Genomic DNA, 20,136 nt, shown 5'->3' on the forward strand with positions numbered 1-20,136 from the left:
ACGCCTGGGGCGCAGCGTAGGCGCCCCATTTGAAACCAGGCATTTTCCTCTTTCTTTAGCCACTCCCTTCATGATGACATCAGTCTTTCCTCATGTGCTTCCAGGGCGAGCAATATTCCTCGCCCCGGCCAGCACATGCGCAGGAGGTGTCTGACCTGCTGTGACCTCGTCGTCGTCCCTTGAAGAAAAGTAGAAAACAAAACCGAGTCAGACAGAATTTACTTTGTGATCAAAACACGGGGCAGTGAGCACTTCATTTGAGGCTGCTGCATTGCGTGTGGTCTCTCTTGTCTTCCTCCCCGATCCTCGTCCTGAGGCTAGTGGGGCAGCGCCCCATTCGCCCCTATGCACCAGCCGCCACTGATACTCTTATCTAGCCAAAGATTTCTCACTGCCCTCACACTTCCCCATTATGTGGAGAGGCCTCTTTTTACCATCTATATATGTCCCAAGTTAGGGTTTAGCACGCTAGCATCAACATTTCATGAAAGGAAAAAACCAAGAATCTGATGTTAGCATGCAGAGGTGCTACTTATATTTGGCTCTGCTTTATCACTTCTGACATAGAATCATTGACGAGCTGCATGGCACCACTTAGTGGGGTGGAGGAACTCTTGTTGTGTGAATCTTGCCCAGCACCTGGGCAGTATTGTAAGGTGAGGAGTCTGCAGATAGATGTGTACCAGAAAGAGCATAACCAAAGGTAAACAGCTTGTGCGTTTGTTTGCTAGGACACCCGCCACAAAATCCATTTCTGCAGGTTGCTGAAATATTTGTTGAAACGTAAGGTCTAGACCCCTTTCTGTCCAACTTTTGTGACCGACTACGCTGCTCACTATCATTTGCCCAGCAGCACTTGGCAGTAGCTACTATAAAGCCTTATTTGGCTGCCCTATCCACCTTTGTCCAGATCCATGACCATCTTTTCTTTGTTAAGGCCACCACTAGTGGTGTCTTCTAAAATGTTTATATCATTTGTTTCTTCCCATTCTTTTTATTGCTCTTCGGTGAGATTTTAATCTTGTTTGTTACTGACCCAGTGCGCACTTGTCTGGTTCGATTTTTGACTTTGAAAGCATTTTTTAGTTGCAGGGACTTTGGCCTACAGGATCAATAAACTTCAAGCCTTCTCAGTCTGACCACCATTCATGGTTTTCAGATAGAGTAAACTTGTTCTTCGTACTTCATCTTTCTTTATAAAAGTGTGACTTGCCTTTAACACGGGTCAGTCGTTCCATCTTCCTTCCTCATCGAACCATAGAGAAGGAGCGCCCACATTTACTGGGCCTCAGGCCTGGGTTATCTTATATTTATAGCACACAAATGGTCAGTTTTGGTGATCCGCTTGGTTACCAAGTGCATCGTTTCACTTTGGGTTTTCCTTTGCTTTATCTGCTATGCATTGGCCAAGAAACCCTCACCTGCTGACATTCGCACCCACTCCACTAGGGCTATGCTGCTTCCACGTCTGTGACCTGTGGCTTTTAAGTGGCTAACACCTGATGGGCAACCGAGTTCATACTACATTGTGCCACAGATTCCTCACCGCCTTCCTCCTCCACTAACGAGTTACAGCCTTAATTAAGATCGCAATGTATGCTAACCTGTCTTGTGCAATATTGGTCACTGTGATTGATTCTCTTTCGGTACATCTCAACTCATATCAATAGGGCTCTGAAACAGTACCCAGTACCATTTTTGTATTCTGAGCAGGCAGTGTTGGCTGAAATGTGTTGGCTATTGTTGGAAAAAAAAGGCTTCAAAAAACCGAAACTAGGAGGATATTCATAAGGTTAGGAATCTGATAATATTTTGTATTCACCAAAAATAATATTACCGAAGGCAAGTTACTATCTCTTTGTTAGCTTTTTTCAGGATTAAATCATAGGTAGAAAGACTGATCTGTTCTAATTCCATCTCCATGGCCTGCTCTGAAAATTCGGTCATTCAAGCCAGGAGACCAAGATGAGCAATTTGCTGCTTAGTATAAATTGAACACATAGAAACTCCAAGAGGCAAGCGCCATCTAGTAGCTCCTTACATAGGCTAGACTGTGGGGCTCAACACAATCCACCGGAACTTATGAAAGCCTTGAGGCCGCACGGACTACCAGGTGCTTCAGCAGCCACTACGTCAGTGTAATCAGTCACCAGGTTCAGCTAACAAGATGTAGACTCATCAACAACTCACACTGCTTGGTGCGACTGCTGAGGTGTGGAATTCCGGTCACCCAGGACATATTGTTTGGGTTTAAGGGAATATGTTATCATGTTTACTTTGTCTGAAGGACAAGTAAGCCCATCCTCCTGAACCACAAATCCTTTGCCTACCAGTTTACAGTATTGATCTGTGAAAGGACTGTCTCATACTAAAGCAAGATTTATATTTATATGCGTATACTGTAAGGAAATGCAGCAAGCTCAGCATTCATTACTGACTGTGGTCACAGTCGATAAATGTACACATTTGCAGGATTTAACTATATGAGGTTATTTACAATGCTCACCTAATTCTCCCTGATTATAAGTTGAAGCATAAAAGCAAGATTGGTGATTTCTTGCTTCAGAATAAAAATACAAAAATAGCCACTTGGAAAAAGCGTTTTCCTAAACTGTTGCCCAAGTTTCTGTGAGGCATGTTTAATAAATGTGTGTGATGCATGCCAATATTTTTTTATCAAGAAATGGAGGACAAATCTGTGTATAACCAAAATGCACACCATGAAAATGTCGGGGCCCAGTTCTAAAAGAAAGACAGAAAAAGGCACCTACAGATATGTGTTCTTGCATTCGTGCAAATTTAAGACTTTCAGTAACTCTCAAAAGTTTACTGAAGTATGGCGGGAAACTGTACTTGGAGCAAACTTTTGTGAATTCCAATTTTGAATGAGAAAATATATATTGTCACAGTTGTAGGAAAGTAGGATTTTTCTGGTATAGCTACCCCTACTTTTTGCCTGGTGTCCGTGTGTTTTGACAGTATTCACTGGGATCCTGCTAACCAGGACCCCCGTGACAGTGCTCTCTTCTCAAAATGTACTGGTAAGTACTTTGTACACCCCACAATTGGAATTCTGGAATACCATTATAAGTCCCTAGTATAGGGTACTGAGGTATGCAGGGCATTGGTACAACAGGGGTCTCCTATGGGCTGCAGCATGTATTGTGCTTCCCATACCAAGTCAGTTCATGCAAACTGTGTCTGCAAAGCTACCACTGCAGTCTGCGTGACCGGGTGCATGCACCCTTCACTTCAGATAATAAGGTTTCCCTTATAACCCGGTCACTACACTTAAAACCTATGTCACCCCTAAGGTAGGCTCTTCAGTCCACGGGCAGGGTGCATGGTTTTAAGAGTATGTGTGTGTACCCTTGCATGTGCATAGGTGCCCCTAGAAAAACCTAGACTTTATTTTCCTGGTTTTGTATTTACGGGACACCTTAATTAGGTATGAAGTGGACAGTTGCAAGTCGAGATATCAAACTACATAATGGCTGCCTCGTACTTGGATCATGTTTGGTATCAAACATGTTGGAATCATGCAACTACACCGGTTCGAGGCATGTGGGCTGCTGAATTCATATCTGTGCATAGATCGCCGCCTAGTGTTGGGTCCGGATGTTTGCACGTTGTTGTCCTGGAAGAGTCTTCGAAGTATCCTGAGATAGGTGACTCCTCCCCTGGACGACAGTGCGCATGGGCATCCTCTCCATCCTCAGATTGTTTTTTTCCGCCATTGGGTTCGGATGTGCTTATCTTGACTCAAGTTAGGAAAATTTAGTTTCAGGCCAAAAGGCCTTTAGTTTTCGTCGGTACTGTTCCCGATCGGTATCGACAGTTTACTTGCTAGTTTAGCGACCTTACCAACTTTTTTCGGATCCGTTTCATCCGACCATCGACCTTACATCGACGATGGAATCGAGGACCCCATTCAAACGGTGTCCTGTTTGCCACGCAAAATATCCACATATCGACGTCCACCCGGTGTGCAACATATGCCTCTCTCCGGATCACGACGAATCAAAATGTATGGCCTGTGCCCGATTCAGATCCAAGAAGACTCTCCGGAATCGACGAGCCGCAAGACTAGAAGCACAGCAATCGGCACCGGCCCCAACCAACATCTTCAGCACCGAGGACGAAGATGTTGAAAGCGTGGAAAACATACACTCCAGCCCCGCTTCCGAACACGTTTCCCGATCGGAAGACGCAGATGAAGAGCTTTTTCACAGGGAAGAAGCCGACGATGAGGTAGGGGACTGGGATGAGGCCTTCGGGGCCGAAGAAGATAGCTCTTGTGAAGAGCAGGGCCTACCCGTCCAAACGGAGGCTATCAAAGTGCGTCAGTCTACGGCTCCGGTCGAGGGATCGCCTTCGGGCCTTACCCGAGATCAATCCCGCAGTTCTTCGGCCCCGCCTTCTGGCCCGGCCTCGAACATCCAGCGAGAGCCATTGTTACCCAAAAAGACTGGTTTCCCTTCAACAAAACCGAAACCAATCGTCGCACCGGTTCAATAGAAACCGAAAGTGAAACTGGCACTGGTCAGCTCGAAGACCTCCACTCCTTCGACGCCAGCCAAATCAATCGGCTCCGACCGCACCAAAAGGGATTTCGGCGCCGAACTCGCTGCAGCGGATGTCGGCACCGATCCAAAGAGAAAGGCCATCGGTACCACCAAAGCGCCTCGGCCCCCGGCACCGAAGCAATCGGCACCGACCACCAAGGTTAAAATGGCCGCTCCATCGGAATCCGCCTCGAAGGCAGCGACTACGGTCCAATCATCGACGCCGTCGACAGCTACTACCTCTCCTCGACTCGATGACCCTGTGGCTCCGAGGAAGGCCACGCCTACCTCTACAGAACCACTCGGCACCAAAGAACCTTCGGCGTTCTCGGTGCGACAAGTTGCAGCGTCCTTGCAACGTATCAGAGAAAAGGCAGCCCTCCAGGCCACGTCGGGCTCCGAGCCGAAAAAGGCTACAAAGGCACCTTCGGCACCAACCAACATCACTTTTGGTTTGCCGCCGTCCACGGCGCCAAAACTATTCGAGATCCGAACACGTGTCACCCAGACAAGGTCCCCATCTACTGGACACTCTCCTACTGGGCCATCACCATCCCAATTCATCGACGCCGACACCAGCAGGCTCATGCTCCGAAAGCGGAAGGTCACTTCCGAGCAGGCTTTGGACTCTTACAGAATCCCTCTAAAGCAAAAACTGCCAGCAGAATCGGAACCAGTTCTTTATGAACGCCTCCACACCTCCTATCCAGATCCACAGTCCTTCTCTCCGACGCACTCTGACACGGACGCAATGGAGGATTACATGGGTGATGACACCACCTACCCCAGGGATATGGATCCTGAGGAGCAGCAGGACCCAGATCAAGCTTGGGATGACCCTGTAGACCCGGGTGCCGCTACAGATACCCAGGACACGCAGCTTTATGGCGCAAAAACATCTCCCACAGAGGACACTGCTGCATTCAACGCCCTCATTGAACGTGCCGCAGCCAATCATGGAGTGCAACTCCACTCAGACACAATCGAGGACGATTTCTTAGTGGACACTTTCGCCTCCTCGGAGAGGACTGTAAAGACTCTGCCCATGTTAAAAGGTGTCCTCAAGCCAGCAAAGGACATTTTCAAGGAAACAACCAGAGCACGGGTGATAAACCCCAGGATCGAGAAAAAATACAAGCCTGCGCCTGGGGACCCTATGTACATTAGAGGCCAGTTACCTCTGGACTCCATCGTAGTTGCTAACGCTCGCAAACGAGCACACTCGCAGACCACTGGTGATGCTCCTCCCCCGGACAAAGAGTCCAAGGTGCTGGAGACCTCTGGCAAAAGGATTGCAGCCCAGGCGGCAAACATATGGCGCATTGCCAATACACAGGCGCTCCTAGCTCGCTACGATCGCTCACACTATGACACGTTAGAGTCCCTACTCCAACATCTACCAGACGAGTACAAAGAGGCAGCGGAGCTCCTCATCAGGGATGGACAACTTCTCACAAACGCATCCATTAAGTGTGCACTGGATGCCGCCGACACAGCTGCGAGGGCAATAAACACCAGCGTCATGCTACGACGACACGCCTGGTTACGAATCTCCGGATTCAAACCTGAGGTTCAAAATAACATCCTCAATCAGCCTGTCAACCCCGACTACTTATTCGGACCAGAAGTTGACACCACCCTAGAAAAGATCAAAAAAGACACAGACACTGCAAAGTCAATGGGGGCTCTGCAAACGCAGACATTTCGTAGTGGCTCCTTTTCGTCGCCCCGGAAATAGGGGAGCGGCTAGAGGACAGGGGTCACAGCAAACCTACAATAAAGGGGGCACACATAGTGCCTACGATAAAAACACCCGAGGTGGATATAGTGGCTCCAGCACCAAGGACAGAGGACGCGGTTACGGCAACACCAGGTCCTCACCCAAGAACAAACAGTGACACCCTCTCCCTTCCCCCCGACCACATAACACCTGTCGGGGAAAGACTCCAGCGGTTCCTGTCCACGTGGAATACCATCACCACGGACAGGTGGGTCAAAGATGTTATCCAACACGGTTACTGCCTCGAATTAACCTCCACTCCACCCACAATACCGCCAAAGCACCGTCCTATATCCTCAGAGCACTTAGCATTATTACAGCAGGAAGTGCTAAGTATGCTGCAAAAAGGCGCAATAGAGGTCGTGCCGGTCCACCAGCAAGGGACAGGGGTGTACTCTCTGTACTTCTTAATACCAAAAATGGACGGGTCACTCAGACCTATACTAGAACTGAGACCCCTCAACCACTACATTCTCTCAGAGCATTTCCATATGCTCACCCTACAGCAGGTTCTCCCGCTGCTCAGACAGGGAGACTTCCTAGCCACACTAGACCTCAAAGATGCGTATTTTCACATACCCATACACCCGTCACACCGAAAATATCTCAGGTTCACTATTCAGGGGCAGCACTACCAATTCAAAGTCCTCCCCTTCGGTGTGACAACAGCACCCAGAGTTTTCACCAAGTGCCTAGCTACAGTAGCTGCACATCTACGGAGACAACACATCCACGTCTACCCCTACCTGGACGACTGGCTTGTTCAAGCAAGGTCAGCCCAACAATGTGCCAGCCACATGTCCCTCACCATCCACCTTCTTCACAGTCTGGGATTCTCACTAAATTACCCAAAATCACGTCTCCAACCCGCACACGTAGAACAGTACCTAGGTGCGACCATAGATACTCTGGCAGCCACAGCTCAGCCAAATTTAGTGAGGATCAACAGCATGCAACTGCTGATCTCAAAGTTCAAACCTCAACACTCCCTTCCTGCGCGAGTGTTCATGCAGTTGATAGGCATGATGGCCTCCTGCATTTTCATAGTCCCGCACGCGAGACTACATATGCGCCCGCTTCAGGAGTGCTTAGCACGTCAATGGAATCAGGCTCACGGGCAACTAAAAGACCTAGTGTTGGTGAGCGGTCGGGCATGCAACTCTCTGCATTGGTGGAATCCACAAAACCTTTGCAAGGGCCGACCGTTCCAAGAGCCTGTTCCACAAATAATACTGACGGCGGACGCGTCTCTCCAGGGATGGGGAGCTCATGTACTCAATTACACAGTGCAGGGACTATGGACAATACAGCAAAAAAAGATGCACATCAACCTTCTAGAACTGATGGCAATCTTCCTGGCTATGAAAGCATTCAAGGTACACTTGTGCAACAAAGTCGTGTTGATCCGGACGGACAACATGACGGCCATGTACTACATACAGAAGCAGGAAGGAACACACTCTCCACAGTTGTCTCATCTGGCTCAGAGCATGTGGAAGTGGGCCATTCAGAGGAACATATTCCTCATGGCGGAACACCTCCCGGGCAAGGACAACCAGATGGCGGATCTGCTCAGCAGACACAGCCACCAGATGCACGAGTGGGAGCTACATCCGTCAGTACTCCAACCGTACTTCCAACAGTGGGGTCATCCAGAGATAGACCTATTCGCCACAAACGAAAACGCAAAATGCCAAAGCTTTGCCGCCAGGTTCCCACATCCACAGTCGCAGGGCAATGCGATATGGATGAACTGGTCCGGCAGATTTGCGTACGCTTTTCCCCCAGCGCCATTAATACCGCTGGTGGCACGCAAACTGCGACAGCACTCACTGACACTCATCCTAGTTGCTCCCACATGGGCGCGCCAGCCATGGTACACCACCTTTCTCGAACTTTCCGTGGTGCCGCATCAAAGGCTGCGGATCAAACCTGCACTCTTAACGCAGAACCATGGCCTAATTCAGCACCCAGATCCGCAACAGCTTAACCTGGCAATCTGGCTCCTGAAGTCTTAGAGTTTGGCTACCTAAACCTGCCACCTGACTGTATGGAGATCATTAAGGAAGCCAGGAGACCCACTATCAGAGCTTGCTATGCAACTAAATGGAAGAGGTTTGTCATTTACTGCAACAACAATGACATTAACCCACTAGACGCATCCATTCAAAATATAATCTGTTACCTCTTACACCTCTACCGATGCAATCTGGCATACACCTCAATACGTATCCATTTGACCGCAATAGCAGCCTATCTCCAGAACAGGCAGCACCTCTCTTTATTCAGAGTGCCTGCCATCAAAGCTTTCTTGGAGGGACTTAAACGGGTAATTCCCCCAAGACACCCACCAGCACCAGTGTGGAACCTCAACTTGGTCCTCACCCGACTGATAGGCCCACCCTTCGAACCTCTACACTCATGTGAGATTCAATTCCTCACCTGGAAAGTAGCTTTCCTAGTGGCAATCACTTTGTTAAGAAGAGTTAGTGAACTCCAGGCACTAACCATTCAAGAGCCATTCATACAGGTTCACGCAAACAGGGTCGTATTACGTACCAACCCCAAATTCATGCCTAAAGTTATATCGCAGTTCCACATGAATCAAACTATTGAACTGCCTGTTTTCTTTCAGAATCCACAAAATGTCGCTGAAAGAATGCTCCATACACTAGATGTCAAAAGAGCCCTCATGTACTATATAGACAGAACTAAAGACTTTAGGAAGACAAAACAACTTTTCGTTGCCTTTTCTCCACAACACAAAGGCAACGCCATCTCCAAAGCAGGTATAGCCAGATGGATCGTTAAATGTATTCAAATTTGCTATCAAAAGGCTAAACGCACATTAACGATTCCCCCACGAGCCCACTCAACACGTAAGTTAGGGGCATCCATGGCTTTCCTGGGAAACATTCCTTTACAGGATATATGTAGAGCAGCCACATGGTCCACTATACATACATTTACCAAACACTATTGTGTAGATGTACACTCAAAACAGCAGGCAGCTGTAGGACAGGCTGTTCTCAAAACTCTTTTTCAGACCGCTGCAGCTGGCACTGGTGGCTGCCGCTTATAGGAGGTACTGCTATATATTCTATGCACAGATATGAATTCAGCAGCCCACATGCCTCGAACTGAATATGCTACTTACCAGTATGCATCTGTTCTTGGCATGTAGGGCTGCTGACATACATATCACCCACCCTCCTCCCCGGCGCCTGTAGCAGCTGCAGCTCTCAGAATTACTGTATCGCATGGCCATCACTTTCTGTATCTACTCCATCACTGCCACAATGGCGAAAAACAATCTGAGGATGGAGAGGATGCCCATGCGCACTGTGGTCCAGGAGAGGAGTCACCTATCTCAGGATACTTCGAAGACTCTTCCAGGACAACAACGTGCAAACATCCGGACCCAACACTAGGCGGCGATCTATGCACGGATATGAATGTCAGCAGCCCTACATGCCAAGAACAGATGCATACTGGTAAGTAGCATATTCAATTTCAGTGATAGTTGCATGATACCATGTACTGGGGGGCTCCTTAGAGGACCCCCCAAACCTACCTGTGTGGCATTCCAGGGTCTGTCTGCCTGCCCACGTTGCTGCCGTAATGAGCTTAACTCGGGCAAGGGAAGCTGAACAAAGGATTTTATGCAAAGGAACCACCTCTCTTTTAGAGGGCGCTTTGTAGCTCCACCAGACTGCTTTGAAGGGCACATTTGGTGCCCTCCATGCATAAACCAGTTTTGCCTAGTTCAGGAGCCCTTTGTTCCCACTCTGGCGCTAAACTACTACAGAAAGGGCAGGGGAGTGACCACCCCCTATCCAGCAGCTCCCTAGGGAGGTGCCCAGAACTCCTTCAGGTCGTCGCTTGATTTTGCCTTATTGAATCTTGGCCCCTGGGAGCATCTGACTGGCTAGGACAGCTGAGTAGCGTCCCTGACCCCCTCTGATAGGTGGGTCAACAGAGAAGAGGTCCTTGCTTTTTTTAGGGTCACTTAACGGTTACCCTAAAGGTGGGTCCTTAGATTCGCCCCGACACAACTTCTGGAACAGACTGCCTGTCGCTGAAGACAGTGTATTTCTTTCCTGTGTAACGTTGACCGACTGACATAATGGTGCATGCAACTGCTGTACACCCTCCTGGATAAGCCTTAGTTGCGCTCCACAGCTAACCCTTGAGAGCTTTGGTTTTCAGGGACCTAAACTCTATCACCAAGGGTTGCTTGGGCTCAGTGCACAGTGCCTCTCCATAGCTGAACACTATTTACTGAGCCAGCCTCCTACAACAGGTTTCCATTCCGGTAGGCCAACTTAACTTTTTATCATTCATTTTCATCAGCATTTGGTCCATAAAATGCATACCATTGAGTTGGGAAACAATAATTATCTGTTTCAGTACCAAAAAACCCTAGCGTGAACATGTGGTTTACAAATATTTATGTTGTGGTAGGGTATATTTGGCCATGCATAATCTGCTGAACTATTGCAAAGTCACATTTTTACACTTCCCTGGAAAAAGTTATCTCCTTCCCTTGTCAGGAATAAACTTCCAACCTTTTCTATGTGGGAATAGTTTGGAAAGAAGTTGGTAAATACCCTTCAGCATGCAAATTTGTGGGTGTTCAAAGTCTCATCGGGCATCCCAACCAAAGATTTGCGGATATATGGGAAAATCAGAGCCTTACTATAATTTACACGCTGATAGATTATGAAGATAATCAGAGAGGTTACTTTTGGAGCCCTCATATAATGAGAAGACTGCTTTAATTTGGCACCAAAGGGGACAAGTGGATTTTTTTTTTTTTACAGGACAAGTAGATTTCTGAAGTATCATGTCCGTTTGGCAAATATATATGTAAAAAAAATGCCACAACCCTGCACTGAGTCTGATTGACAATGAATCCATGTTATGTCCTTATTATAAGGATTTTTTATACAAGGGCAAGTCTTGCAGCTTCATAAAAATATTGTCCTGTGGGGGTATGTAGCTTTTTTTGTATAATACTTGAAAATGTGTATTTGGTCAATTGGTTCTGCTTGTTAATATCTTGATATCATTTTCAGTAAACATTTGAGATTAGTCTTTGAGTGCTTGCTGATGCATACTGTACTCTACTTGAAATAATCTAAATATGTTCCATGTTGTAATTGTCTGCCTTCATTGTGCTTCTCAGTTAAAGACTCCAAGTGATTGTAAAGCTAAACTGCTACTCTTCGATTCTCCTCTACTGAGATGTTCAGATGAAACCTCGGCTGCTTGGACAAATGGAACTGAAAAGGTGTCTTCGTTTGAATCATGTAATCCTGTGGGTATTGATCTAGACCTGGATGAATCCTCTTTGAGCTCTCCAGAAAATAGCCCATCACAAATGGATGCCTCCAAAGAGGTCAGCAATGTTTCAGCAAGGTCAGGTCAGAGCACCCAGGAATTTCATGATGCAGAGTCCCCTGAAGAGTTTGAAAGAAGTGGTGTTGTCGTAGCCAGTAATCTACAGTATTCTGCATTAGAGAGGACTGCTATGTTTCAGAATTCACATAGACCAGATGTGATGCCCACAAATGAACACCTAGACTATCAACAAATGAACAATGGACAGCTTCACAGTAAGTTTATCAAATTATAAATCCATTCTCTGAAGTTGCTTGTTTTCATTTCTGGAGAACATTAACATTGTGGTGGACGTCCGAGTCTCTGCTTTAGCAAAGCATATAATCAAAGTAGTTAAATGCCCAGTTTCTGTCCAACAGATCACCTAGCTTCTTAAAGTGCACCTTTTCTTTTTGTTCACTGGTACGGATTCTCATATTTGCATGATTGTGTTTCGATATGCAGCTAGGTACTTTCTGCCTCTGTTTTCATATTAATCATGTTTCTGAGTTCAAACTAATACATCTAAACACCAATGTACTGCATTTGTCAAGTTTTCGGAAGCTAACGTTTACTTGTTAGACAGTTGTAGACAGGGATCAAATTGTTTTATGCACATGTTCTGTTGTGATTATATTACAGTTGCTCATAGTCTCCCCAACTGAATCTGGATCAGTGAACAAACATCCACTGCACTTTGTCACTTGGAAGCAGACAATAAAATAGTTTTGCCCTTCACAGCATCCTACCCTGTTGAGCCTTTCTGTTCTGGACATGCCCCCTAGACACAGTAAGGTATTGCATTCTGAACCTTGATTGCTCCCCCATGTGACCCTAATCAGATAACTTGGCCTAATATCAGAGCACCCTGACTAAGTAACACCAGGATTTTCTAACAAGTTTCTTGTACTCACTCAGTAAGTTTTACCCTTGTGATGTCATGTTGACCAAAGACGATCCAGGGGAGTTGCTGTGGCTGCAATTGTGCAGAAGGTTATGGTGCTTAGCATTTGATTTTGTTTCCCCACGGCTGGCTAACTCTCCAGTATCTAAGTCATCTGTCTTTCTTGCTCCCGGTGCAGAGGACTCACAAGTAACTTAATGTGCACACACATACTCTGACTTTGTCTGACCATTGCAATTTGTGTTTATTGCAAAAAATGGGCACGCATCAAGAAATAGTTCACTAAATGTGATCCACCATCCTGTGATCTCTTCGCACACCCCGGCTCTCGTAATAGTTCAACAGTGTTCCAGTGCTGGCAGATTGTGCAGTGGTTAGCTCAAGTGTCATGCACTTCAAGAATGCGTGCCAAACTGAAAATGACACATCTCATCAACTGCTGCTGTGAAGAAAACCAAATTGAGTGCACTCTACTATCTGTTTCCACATGACCAGAACTAACTTCTGTTCCTGCAGAGTCTCCCAACTTGAAAAATAAAATTAACTTACTGATGATGTGCTGATATTAAAAAAAAACATTGTGACAAATTCATTTTATTATGTATTGTTGCAGTCTTGAGTAACAGGCGCCACACACATCCTCACTCTTCTCGTAATTTCTGATAGAAGCTTCTAACCACAGTTTACTCATTTGTGAATATCCCCAGACGCCAGACTGGATATGAGAATGTTTGATAGCACTTCCCTCGCTTGTCACTAGGTGGCATTGTTCTGCTCTGTGTTGGATCTGGCTTGTCTCAGCTGTGACTTCTGGGTCACACTATCTGCACCGTGTATGCTCGCTGACATCAGTTCCTTTATTTACGCGCCTTCTGACGTGGATCCGGAGCCACCTCAAATTCTATCAGTTTGACAGAATGTAGTCCAGCGTGCAAGGGACATGTCCTTTTCTCTAGGGTCAAAACTTTGAAAGGACTGTCTTCACTAGATGTCAGAGACTGACATCCACAATGACTGTCTCTATTGTCTGCTCCAAACACAATTAGGCGCGGTCTACCCAATTTTCGAAGATGTGCTGAAATGCCATCAGCGACCATGAAGGCAAACTTGCCGCTGAAGGAGGCCTGGTCCCAATTGAAGTCCAGGGTACAGACGCACTTTCGAGGCGGATACTTTGACTGACCAACATTCAAATAAGTCGTTGGGTGAGTTGAGGAAATAAAAAAAAAATGCAATCATGTCTCTGCCTCATCCAGTTTCTCCCATCTCTCTGAGTCGCACAACACCCCAGGTACCTCCAGGCCACAGAGTTGTTCTCCAATCACAGAACCAATTTTAACTCTGCTCCTGGTACCCTTCGACTTCTCTGGGTCGTCCGCGACGCCACAGCAGTTCTGTGACCTGAAACAGGTCATAACATCTTCTCTATTGCTCTGTAGGGCTTTTGGGCCCTAATGATCCGAAGTGGCCTCCATTTGTTTTACCGCTGGTGGCTCCATCCCAAACGACGACTGTGTCACTCAACCTCAACCCGAAGCTGATCCTCCTCGAGCCTGGCTCTGCCGATTCCAGGCCTGGCGCAACGTCCAACGCCACTGTCAGCCCAAGTTTCGGTGAAACACTGACGACAACAGAAGCAGAGCCAACAGATTTGTTGGATTTTGAAATTCATCCACCACCCCTTTTCCAGCCCCCAACCATTTTAGGTCTCCCTAGGCTGCACAAGATTGCTCAGTGGAAAGCCGCACCACCTTCTACTGTCCCGGAAAACAGGAGCATAACATCCTACCAATGGCTGCTCCACATTGTCGAGCACAGTTACTCCATTCCTTTCCAGTCTCACTCCATCGATATGCCTCCCTCACCACAAGACCTCTTGTTCATTCTCATGAACCATTCAGGTGCTGTTGACCAAGGGAGCCACAGAGAGGGTGTCCGCAACAGAGATTGGTTTGCCTGTTACTCCAGTTATTTCCTGATGCCGAAGCGGGATGGAGGCCTTCCATCCCATTCTCCATCACTGCCTTGTGAACTTTACTCTTCGAAGGGACAAGTTCAAGATGCTCACCCTGGCCCAAGTTCTGTCTGCCCTGTGCCCAGGAGCCAAGTTAGTGGCACTGGATTGCAGGATGTCTATTTTCACATCCCCGTCCTGCAATACCACAGATTCTTCCTGCGGTTTTAGGTAGGACAAGAGCACTTTTAGTTATCTGTGCTCCCCATACCAGTGCACTTTGGGTGTTTATGAAGGTAATGGTCACAGCCTATCTGCGGAGGGTGGCAATACCAGTCTTCCCATGCCTCGATGACTGGCTACTAAATGCAAGCTTTTGTCAAACCTCCATTAACCACCTTCAGACGACTGTCAACTTCTTGACATCGTTGGGCTTTTCCACAAACGTGCCAAAGTTACACCGGACTCCTTTGCAACGGCTTCCCGTATTGGTAACCATCCTGGATACAGTGCTTTTCAGAGCCTTCCCTCCATGTCAACGATCCAGGACGTTCAGGCTATAATTCCGAGTTTCTATCCTAGACCTGGGTCTCATTGAGAGCGATTCTGAGGCTTCCTGGAATTTTAGCCTTCTTTTTCCTGCTTGTGGATCATGTTATGTTATGTTAATATATATGTTCGAGGCATGTGGGCTGCTGAATTCATATCTGTGCATAGATCGCCGCCTAGTGTTGGGTCCGGATGATTGCACATTGTTGTCCTGGAAGAGTCTTCGAAGTATCACGAGATAGGTGGCTCCTCCCCTGGACTACAGTGCGCATGGGCATCCTCTCCATCCTCAGATTGTTTTTTTCCGCCATTGGGTTCGGATGTGCTCATCTTAGCTTAAGTTAGGAAAACTTTATTTAAGGGCGACAGCCTTTAGGTATCGACGGTATTGTTTGCGTTCTTTATCGATACCTTCTTAGACTTGTTACTCAAGCTTGTTCACCTTCTCGGACCGAGTTTCGGTCCCACCAGCGATCGACGTTCGAAGATGGAATCGAGGACTCCCTTCAAGAGATGTCCTCAATGTCACGCTAAATATCCACACATCGATGTCCATCCGGTGTGCAGCAAATGTTTATCACCGGATCATGATGAGTCCAGGTGTATGGCCTGCGCCCGGTTCCGGTCAAAGAAGACCCTTCGGAATAGACGAGCGGCTAGATTGGAGGCCAAACAATCGGCGCCTACCCCGGTTAACATATTCGGCACCGAGGATGAAGACGCCGAGAGCGTCGAAGAGGTAGACTCGAGCCCTGCTTCGGAGCAGGAATCCCAATACGACGACGATGATGAGGAGATCCTCGAGTACGAAGACGTTGTCGACGAGGTAGGAGACGACGATGAGGCCCTTGGGGCCGAGGAAGATAGCTCAGGCGATGAGCTAGGCCAACCCGTCGATGCGGAGGCCGTGACAGATAGTCTTGATAAGGCTCAGGTCGAGGGATCGCCTGCGGGCCTTACCCAAGATCGGTCGGATTGTTCTACAGCCCCGCCTAAAGGCCCGGTTTCGAACATTTCAAAAGAGCCAGAATTATCAAAAAAGACTGGAGTCGATTCCGTGAAATCGAAACCAAAACCTGCACCGGTCAAATCGAAACCGAAAGTGCAACTGGTTCAGGTCGGATCGAAGGCATCGAAACCTTCCAATCCATCGACACAAAAGAAGGACGTCGGAGCCGAACAAACAAAGAAGGACTTCGGTACCGAGAAACCAAAAAAGGACCTCGGCACCGAGAAACAGAAGAAGGCCCTCGGTCCCGAGAAGACGCAGAGGCCTATGGCACCGAAGGTCGGAGCACCATCGACCAAGGTCAAGGCGGTCGATCCGACTACATCAACACCGAGGAGTGCTGAGACTGCCAAAATTCCGGATCGGCAAGGCGTCGATCCCAAACTTCGGACCGAAGCCCCGAAGACTGGCAAGACACCGGAGACCGCGTCGAGGCCTGCTTCCAAAGAGCCTGTTGGATCAAAAGCACCGTCGGCATTCACGTTACAACAGGTGTCTGAGTCCCTGAAGCGCATCAGGGACCGGGTCGCTCTCGAACCGAAAACGGGTCCCGAACCGAACAAGGCCGCCAAGACTCACTCGGCGCCGGCACCGATCAAGTTTGGATTGCCACCACCGGGTGCACCTAAGATGTTCGAACTTCGGAAAAGTATCGAACAACCAAGAACCGTGTCCACAGAAAGAACTGATGTCGAAGACTCACGGGACCAGTTTATCGACGTCGACACTGGTAGACTGTTGTTCCGCAAGCGGAGAATTATAACGTGCTGGTAGAACATTACCACACATATGATCAGGACCCACCATCCTTTTCTCCCACACACTCTGAGACGGATGCAGGAGAGGGCTATACTGAGGATACAACTTATCCTGTGGATACTGACCCTGATGACCAACGGCAAGACCAGGATCAGGCATGGGGAGACCCTAATGACCCAGGAGACTCACAAGATGCTCCTGACACTCATCTTTATAATATAAAACCATCTCCCACCGAAGATACTGCTGCTTTTAACGCACTCATTGAAAGAGCGGCTGCCAATCACGGAGTGGAACTCCATTCTGACTTTGTGGAGGAGGATTTCTTGGTGGACACGTTCTCCACATCAGAAAGAACGGTCAAGACTCTACCAATGTTAAAAGGGGTTATTAAACATGCTAAGGACATCTTTAAGGAGACAACCAGAGCACGGGTTTTGAACCTGAGAATAGAGAAAAATACAAACCTGCCCCAGGAGACCCCATGTACATTAAGGGTCAATTGCCGTTGGACTCCATGGTAGTTTCGAATACTCGCAAGAGAGCTAACTCACAAACTACCGGGGATGCTCCGCCTCCGGACAAGGAGTCCAAAGTGTTAGAAACATCAGGGAAAAGGATAACAGCACAAGCAGCAAACATCTGGCGCATTGCCAACACTCAGGCACTCCTGGCCAGATACGACAGGTCACACTACGATACCCTAGAAACACTGCTAGAACACCTACCAGATGAATACAAAGATGGAGCGGTGCTCCTCATCAGAGAGGGACAACTCATTACAAACGCGTCCATCAAATGCGCACTAGATGCAGCTGACACTGCAGCGAGGGCAATCAACACTAGTGTGATGTTGCGGAGGCACGCATGGTTGAGAATATCCGGTTTCAAACCTGAAATTCAAAACAATATCTTAAATCAACCAGTTAACCCAGACTTTTTATTTGGCCCCGAGGTTGACACTACCCTAGAAAAGATTAAAAAGGACACAAACTGCGAAATCTATGGGGGCTCTACAGTCGCAGCAGTTTCGGAGTGGCTCCTTTCGTCGCCCCGGGAATAGAGGAGCAGCTAGAGGTCAGGGGTCCCAGCAGCAGTACAATAAAGGAGGTACCCAGAGTACCTATAATAAAAACAATAGGGGTGGATATCGTGGATCCAGCACCAAAGGCAGAGGACGAGGACACAACAACACCAGGTCCTCCGCCAATAACAAACAGTGACGTCTTGTCACTGCCCCCCGACCACATAACACCGGTCGGGGGCAGACTCCAACAGTTCCTGCCAGTCTGGAGATCCATCACCACAGACAGGTGGGTCAGAGACATTGTCCAATCAGGTTATTGTCTGGAATTAACATCCAATCCACCCAACATACCGCCAAGACACCGTCCTATGTCCGCAGAGCACTTGGCATTATTGCAGCAAGAAGTACTAAGTATGCTGCAGAAAGGAGCCATAGAAATCGTGCCCGTAGACCAACAAGGGTCAGGAGTGTACTCTCTGTACTTCTTGATCCCAAAAAAGGACAGGTCTCTCAGACCTATACTGGACCTGAGACCTCTCAACCAATACATTCTGTCAGAGCATTTTCATATGCTCACCCTCCAGCAGGTTCTACCGTTACTCAGTCAGGGAGACTTCCTAGCAACACTGGATTTAAAGGATGCGTATTTCCACATACCCATACACCCATCACACAAAAAATATCTCAGGTTCACTCTTCAGGATCAGCATTATCAGTTCAAAGTACTCCCTTTCGGGGTAACGACGGCGCCCAGAGTCTTTACCAAATGCCTAGCGACAGTGGCTGCACACTTAAGAAGACAGCACATTCACGTCTTCCCTTACCTGGACGACTGGCTTGTTCAGGCAAAGTCAGCCCAGCAGTGTGCCAGCCACATATCCCACACCATTCACCTTCTTCACAGTCTGGGATTCTCACGAAATTATCCAAAGTCACATCTTCAACCCGCCCACGTACGGCAGTACCTGGGCGCGACCATAGACACTCTGGCAGCCAAAGCTCAGCCAAACTTGGTGAGGATCAACAGCATGCAACTGCTGATAAAAAAGTTCAAACCTCAACACTCCCTTCCAGCGCGAGTGTTCAATTCAATTCAATTCAAAAGACCTTTATTCGAATTTCATAAAATCCATAAAAGTACAACCAAGAGAAACAACACATTTGTACAATAATACGATCCATAAAAACACCACAATCACAGTAATTCATTTGCAAATATACAACTAACATAAATAATTTTCAGGGATTTTCCATCGTTTTACGTGCGTGTACTATTAATCTCAGAAAAGTGCTGGTGCGAAAAATTAATTCATCTGTATCCAGGGAAAATAATAATGAACATGATTCCCCCAGTGAAAGAGGTCTTAATTTCCTAAAATAAGGAGTTAAAAACCAGTTAATATATTTTAGGTGCTAATTCCATCACATGGGCAAGGATTATATTCTACTGTGTGATGATACCCCAAAGGGAAGGCCAGCAAGGTTTTTACAGAACCTGCCCTTAAGCGAAAGAGCAGCGATCGTTCCCAGTTGGACATGGGGAGAGTTAGGTAAGATGGTAGTGGGTGTCTACACAAGTCGTACCCCATGTATGTAGCAACAGAGGATTTGGATAGCTCCTTCCCCAATCTTTCTGAATTAAAAAATGCATAAAGTGCTTGTTTGACTACGACCTTATCATTCATCTCAATTCCTGTGGGTTCTAAGAAAAGATTGCCTTTATCCACTGCACATAATGTTTTAAAGACCTCAGCTAACCAGGGTATTGACATATGGTGGTCACACTTTAGGCAATCCAATATAATGTTTTTGGTTAGGGTCGCAAAGTTATTTGTCCAAATCCTAATCCAAAATAGGGCTGGTCTGGCTCTGATGAAATCACATACATAGGGGAGATTTAGTTCTTCCAGCGCGAGTGTTCATGCAGTTGATAGGCATGATGGCCTCCTGCATCTTCATAGTCCCGCACGCAAGACTACATATGCGCCCGCTTCAGGAGTGCTTGGCACGTCAATGGAATCAGACTCAAGGACAGTTAAAAGACATAGTGTTGGTGAGCGGTCGGGCATACAACTCTCTGCATTGGTGGAATCCACAAAACCTTTGCAAGGGCCGACGGTTCCAAGAGCCTGTTCCACAAATAATACTGACAGCAGACGCGTCTCTCCAGGGATGGGGAGCTCATGTACTCAATTACACAGTGCAGG

At 47.4% G+C, this 20,136-nt stretch overlaps 1 protein-coding gene across 1 annotated transcript in view; it reads left to right on the forward strand.

Annotated features, from left to right (window-relative positions):
• AHCTF1 (AT-hook containing transcription factor 1) overlaps positions 1-20,136 on the forward strand; it is a 1,022,752-nt gene that overhangs the window by 547,974 nt on the left and 454,642 nt on the right. The window contains exon 29 of the mRNA XM_085612122.1: positions 11,534-11,963. Coding sequence (XP_085468248.1) covers positions 11,534-11,963 — 430 coding nt within the window. The remainder of the gene's footprint in view (positions 1-11,533; positions 11,964-20,136) is intronic.

This window comes from Triturus cristatus, chromosome 6 (genome assembly GCF_964204655.1).
Source record: "Triturus cristatus chromosome 6, aTriCri1.1, whole genome shotgun sequence".
NCBI classification, from domain to species: Eukaryota; Metazoa; Chordata; class Amphibia; order Caudata; family Salamandridae; genus Triturus; species Triturus cristatus.